This window comes from Cryptomeria japonica, chromosome 11 (assembly GCF_030272615.1).
Source record: "Cryptomeria japonica chromosome 11, Sugi_1.0, whole genome shotgun sequence".
Taxonomy (NCBI): domain Eukaryota; kingdom Viridiplantae; phylum Streptophyta; class Pinopsida; order Cupressales; family Cupressaceae; genus Cryptomeria; species Cryptomeria japonica.
The window spans coordinates 139,314,397-139,320,904 of NC_081415.1; the positions used below are offsets into that span (position 1 = coordinate 139,314,397).

General features: G+C 30.2%; 1 protein-coding gene across 1 annotated transcript; it reads left to right on the forward strand.

Annotated features, from left to right (window-relative positions):
- Positions 1-340: 340 nt before the first annotated feature.
- On the forward strand, positions 341-3,794 carry LOC131032672 (probable serine/threonine-protein kinase PBL8). Its single transcript, XM_057963712.2, has 7 exons — positions 341-398; positions 466-525; positions 637-941; positions 1,020-1,155; positions 2,888-3,024; positions 3,163-3,286; positions 3,460-3,794. The coding sequence occupies exons 1-7, from the start codon at positions 341-343 to the stop codon at positions 3,792-3,794; spliced, it is 1,155 nt and encodes a 384-aa protein (XP_057819695.2).
- Positions 3,795-6,508: the final 2,714 nt, after the last annotated feature.

Sequence of the window (6,508 nt, forward strand, 5' to 3'; positions counted from 1 at the left end):
ATTCTTAAATATCATCAAATTGATGACTTTTTGAGTAATAAAAATACATAATATTTATCATGTATGAAATTGCTACCCACTGTCTGACCATTGAAGAACATGTTTAAATCAACTTGGCCCGATCCTACTGTTGACTGGCAGCCCTTGACAATCATGTTCAACCGATTATAACTTTTAATCACATAAGGTCATTTAACATGGGTGAATTTTTTCAGGGAAGACGCACAGGAGGATAGAATTATTTATTATATAAGAACTCTGATTAAGCAGAGTCCTGATAAAGTATCAGCGTAAGCTCTGACATCTAATTGTACAGAAAACATTAATTGAGGATTGAATAATGAAATTCTTACAGAGTTTAGCTAAAGGCTGTTGGACACAGGATCAACAGCGCATGTGTAATAACTTTAGCAAACATGAGTTTTCTTTTCTAATGCTTATTAATTAGCTTTTCTTGTTTTGCAGGTTATGATTTTTGGAAATACTTGAATTTCAGTGGTTTCCTGATTGCAGTTTATGTATTAGGCAATGAGGCTTATGGGTGTTGATTCTTTCTTGTTTTTGTATCTGGGCAGTAATCAACGTGGATGCTGATCTATATAACGTAATTTATGCGATTTTGTGCTTGTTTATCAGCCCTACCAGCTCCAATTGAAAAGAAAGCTACAATAGACAGCAGTGTGCGCGGTAATCCCTTGCCAGCCAAAGATAAGATTGAAGTCTGGAGAGAGAATTTTGATTCTAATGTGTATGTTTTCACTTTGAATGACCTTAAAACGATTACAAAAAACTTTAGATTGGAATCTCTATTGGGAAATGGAGGATTTGGCAAAGTTTATAAAGGTTTCATTGACGAGGACATGAAAATAGGGCTTAAAGCCCAGCCGGTTGCTGTTAAGGTCCTTGATCTAGAAGGTTGCCAGGGCCACAAAGAATGGATGGTAAACATTAAACCCTTCTTAATTAAACTGGTTTTGGGTATCCAAGTGCAGAGATTAATCATATTTGGTTGGTGGCAGGCAGAAGTTGTGTTTCTAAGGCAGTTGACTCATCCTCATTTGGTGAAACTTATTGGGTATTGCTCTGAAGGTAAACACAGACTGCTGGTTTATGAGTTTATGGCTAAAGGATGTCTTCAAAATCATCTATTTCGAAGTAAGTTTTTCTTTCCTATTTCTTTAAACACATTCGTCTTCCTTGTTTGTTTCCTGGAGCAATGTAAGGCGTGGACTAGGGAGTAATATTGTGGTTAAAACTTGAAACCCTTCGCACACCTGAAAAGTCTTGAAGTCTACATAGAAACTATTGAGTAATTCCGAGATTTCGCTGATAGAATAATCAAAGGGTTTGTATTGATTCATTATATTTCGATATAGATGATGAAATTGTACGGATTGATGCATTTTAATTTTTTTAGTTTTTTATTTTTCTGGGGTGCCGTGGTATAATTTTGTACCCTTTTTTGGATGTCAAACCTATTTGATTTCATCTGCTGGTTTTATAATTTTTTTTAATGATGCTAGATCAACTTGGCTTGATCCGATTGTTGACTGGTACCACTTGACAATCATGTTAGAACTTTGAATCGCATCATTTAACTTGGACCAAATTTTTAAGGGAAGAGGCACAGGAGGATATAAAAAAAAACAGAGAGCAGAAAACAAATAGATCAAACTGAAAGTAATTTAAAGTAACTTCTATTTCATATATTTCTAAATACAATGGTTTATCCATAAATTACAGGCACAGAGCTGCTTCTCTTTTCATTACACTCAGAAAAATAGAGTTCCTACTTAATTGATAGCTACTGAACTCTTACCACACGAAATTTTTTTTTCTTAGCCTTCTATTTCCTTGCGCCTCTCAATACATTAAAAAAAGGGAAAGTGTCTTCATACAACGCATATCGCCATCAAAGAAATTAATTACATTTAATTTTTCCTCCTTCCATATAGGGAAAATCTGTAAATGGAAATAATGCATGTAAATTCACATTTAAGTCTAGAAATGGAAAGAATGCATAACTATACCCCTAAACTATGCCCCCCACAACTCATTTAACTCCGCCCTCCGCCCACACACGGAACTGCAGCTCTTAATTTATCAGTTCATGCAAGCCATTCATTAATAAACCAGCAATTATAGTACTAAAATCGAGCACCACTTCAACTAGTCTACCGTGAAACATTTGAGAATTTGTCAAAGAAACAGAAACATCTATGTGGGAGATCGTATTCTTATTGCCTACAGAGAACAATTACAATTTTGACGGCTACTGCCATAGCAATTACAACTAAACAATAGAGATATATAGAATATCTTCAACATAATATGCAACCTCAAACATAAAGAAACCTAATTCTATTTTTTTAATAAAATTAAAATAGTTCTCTCAAGGGAAAAAGACTATTTTCTTAAAATGATAAAATTAACTAAGATTCTTTTATTGTTTTCTTTATTCAACATTATTCAGACCTTTAAACTAAACAACAAGAAAAACTGCAGAAAAAAATGCTATCTTAATGCTATGAGACAATCCATGCTGTAATTCTTTTAATTTTTTCTGGATTTGATGATAAAAAATTGTGCGAAAAACATTTAGAAAATGCAATCTACTAAAAAATATCAAAAATACTAAAAATTAATTTTGAATTTCTCTCGAAAATACTTGGCATTACTTATCTTCAATTGCAGTCTTCGCATCAGTATGCAACAGTCAAGCTGTCGTTTGATATACAGAAATCCGTTCCGTTTAGTTATTGAACAAATCAAGAAATATTTTGCGATGATGGAGTCTGAATTCCGAAGCTTTAGATCACCGTAGTTGTTCAGCAGTTTGGTAATATTACATTTTCTTTATTCGGTTGTTTGTTTTCTGATCTTACAGGGATGTCTATTTCACTATCCTGGTCAAAAAGAGTGAAGATTTTACTTGGGGCAGCCAAAGGATTAGATTTTCTTCATTGTGCTGAGAAACCAGTTATCTATCGTGATTTGAAGCCATCAAATATTCTCCTCGATAATGTTAGTATTTTCAAAAACATTTTAACTAAGGAAAGCTGTACTTTATTCTCTTGCAATGTTTTCTCTAATCACTATGTTTCAATGTGATACCCAATACCAACGAAAACTTCTACTTATTTTGCTACCTTTCTTGTGTAGAATTATATGGCAAAACTTTCAGACTTTGGTCTTGCAAAAGATGGGCCAGAAGGTAGCCAGTCTCATGTTTCGACTCTTGCCATGGGTACACACGGTTATGCAGATCCTTTGTATATATCTAGCGGTAAGCTTGTAGGATAAGCTAATCTTTTAGATTCAGGTATACAATATAGATATCTTATCTACAAAGTGTTTATTTATATTACTACTTATCATGGCAACCGAATTTTGCAGACTAGTTGTTTTAATTTCTTAGCCAGTACACAAGTGATTTATCTATTTTATTTATTTGAACAGGTCATCTCACAACCAAAAGTGACGTATACAGCTTTGGCGTGGTATTACTTGAAATGCTCACTGGTAGACCGTCTCTTGATTTGACAAGGCCTGGAAGAGAACGCAACTTGGTCGAGTGGGCTTATCCACTTCTTAACAACAAAAGGATGCTGTTACGGATACTTGATCCTACACTAGAGAAAGAAAGCTGTTTTAAAGAAGCTCAGAAAGCCGCAAACTTAGCCTATCAATGCCTTGGCCAAAAACATCAGTCTAGGCCACTCATGAAGGATGTGGTTGAAATATTGGAGTCTCTTCAAATTGTGGATGATATGACAAGTACATCTTTCATGTAGACTGAGGGTAGTGGCTGAATTAGGGAAGATGAAGTTTATGGTCAGCCAACCGAAAATAATAATTTGGCAAGTGACTCTTAGAATTATCATATTGAATAATTCATCAAAATGCTAACTTGGTAAATGAGTCTTGAAATTCATATAGTCATTGACTCATGAAAATGGTCATTTGGGAAATGATTTTTTAAAACTATCATAGTCATTGACTCATCAAATGATAGTCTGGATACTGATTTTTAGAATTGTCATAATCACTAATTCATGAAAATGGGAATGTAGAAAATTATTCTCATAGGAATAATCTTATCAGGGTCGATATTAAGGACAAAAAAAATCTTACCAAGTCGATTTTGGAAGAGAATAATATTTGTATCCAAGATATATATGTATTTGTGTTTTTATCATTGTTAGATAATTGTGTATCAATTTGTATTTATGTTATTAGTATCGATTAAAAAGAAATTTTTCTTTTGATATTTTTTTATAATTTTTGAAAAGTTAAGATGCATTATTTTTAAATTTTTAAATTATAAAAAAATATTTTTTCCAATCTAATTGGCTAACAATTTTACATCTTATTACCGGATTTAATTTATACATTTGCAAAAATAGTAATTAAATATTTATTTATTTATTTTCCATATAAACTTTAAAAGTATTCGATCTTATCATAATTTAACATATTATATAAAATCATGTATACATTTGCAAAAATAGTAATTACAAACATGCTTATACATTTTAAGTAATAATGATTTATAAAGATCACTTAATTTATTATTATTTTAAAAATTCAAATAATTATGCAATAACTATAAATGTTTAAACAATAAAACGCCTTTAATTTTGAATATCAATTTATTAATTATATACTACAATTGATACGTTATAATTCATCTATTAAATAAATATTTTTTTACTAAAAAGGCAAGTATTAGCCACTACGTGCCACTTGTTTACACTATGCATTTAAATATTTTAAAGATTTATATCAACAAATAAACACACACACGCACATATATAGTAATTGGTTTATTATTTTAAATTTGATCATGTAATTAGTTATTTATCAATTTTTTGTGATCATACTCTATGATTCAACATCAAGATGAGTTGGCTAGAGAAGGGAGTATATCTAAATAATAAGATTATGTTTCAAATAATTTTAAATTTTAAAGTTGACAAATCTTTATTCACATTTTTAGGATTAATTCAATGCATTAGAAACTGTGACTTGGAATATTTAATTTTGTTAGATTAGTCTTTTTTTTTTGACTTTATGTCTTGCAATTTTTCATTAGAGTAATATCTAAATGATATAATATAATTAACTAAAAAATTAACTTAAGACTTACCTAATACCAATTTTAAAGATAACAATAACTTAACCCTAATCTTGTCTCGAGATTAATTAAATATTTAGTTATAATAATTTATTAAATAAATTAAAATTTTTAATTTAATCTAAATCTTTCAAAACTCTTAAAAATATATATAATATTATAATATATCCTACTATTTATAATACAATCTCATTTCTCAAAATAAAAATTGAAATCAAATTTGAATACATATAATTTTAACATACAATGCATATCTTTCTAAATTTCAATTATAATTGAAATGATATTTGACTAAGTGGCACTTGTTTTATTATTACATTGAATATATTTACATGTTTCTATGCATTTACATGTTTCTATATGAGTCACACATAATGATATAATTGAATTGTTTTATGATCTATATATTTTATATGTTTTCATATTAGTCATTTTATTTTAATGTTTCAATGTTATTTATTGATTGATGATTAAGTATTGCCACACTATTCACCTTGTAGTCTTGATTATATTATAATTAAATGATCATGTTTGAGATATGATTTATATAAAATTATTTACAAGATACATGTGTCTTATGTGAGTGTATTCACGCATTAGTTAATTATAATAATGTGATTTGGTTATTATTATGCAAATATGTCTGATATATACTTAAGTGTTCATGATATGAAGTAAATTTATGTTGGTAAAATTCAAAGGTTTGTGGATAGATTTGTTTGAGTTCATACATGCATTTAGCTTTACAATAGGGTAATAAGACATGTGATGTTTTTTATTAAAGTAAAATAGGTTTTAAAGGTACCCCAAAACCCTTTACAAAAAAATGACCACTAGCATTAGGAGAGAACCCGATGCAAACCAACAACTAGTCAACAATAAAACAAATGGAAACCGAATGATCAACTTACCCGAAAGCCTACTAAACATTCTTTAACATTTTTTTAGCTTCTACATTCTTGCGAATCACACCTTCATTGATATTAAGAACATCATGGAGAATATGGGTTGAAAATATGGGTTTGATCAATCTTACCTTTATCATAGTTGTGTGTTCTAGTAGATGGGCCAAGAATAGGTCTTGGACCCATTCTATGATGATTTACCACAACTTTATTTCCTTTATCCTCTACAAAAGAAAAATGAGAGTCAAAGTTACCCTTTGTCAAACCTTTAAGGGTTCACACCTTATCATTCAATTGCTTGAGACTATTCTTTGTAGTAGCTCTACTCATAGACACAACAGTCTTAATATTATTATGAACCTTATCGATGGTCTCTTCTAGAAACGTAATCTTCTCCTCATGGTCCATCCTTGGCTATAATTTTGATAAGAGAGTTGTCCAAAGAAGGGATCACGTTCAAACTATT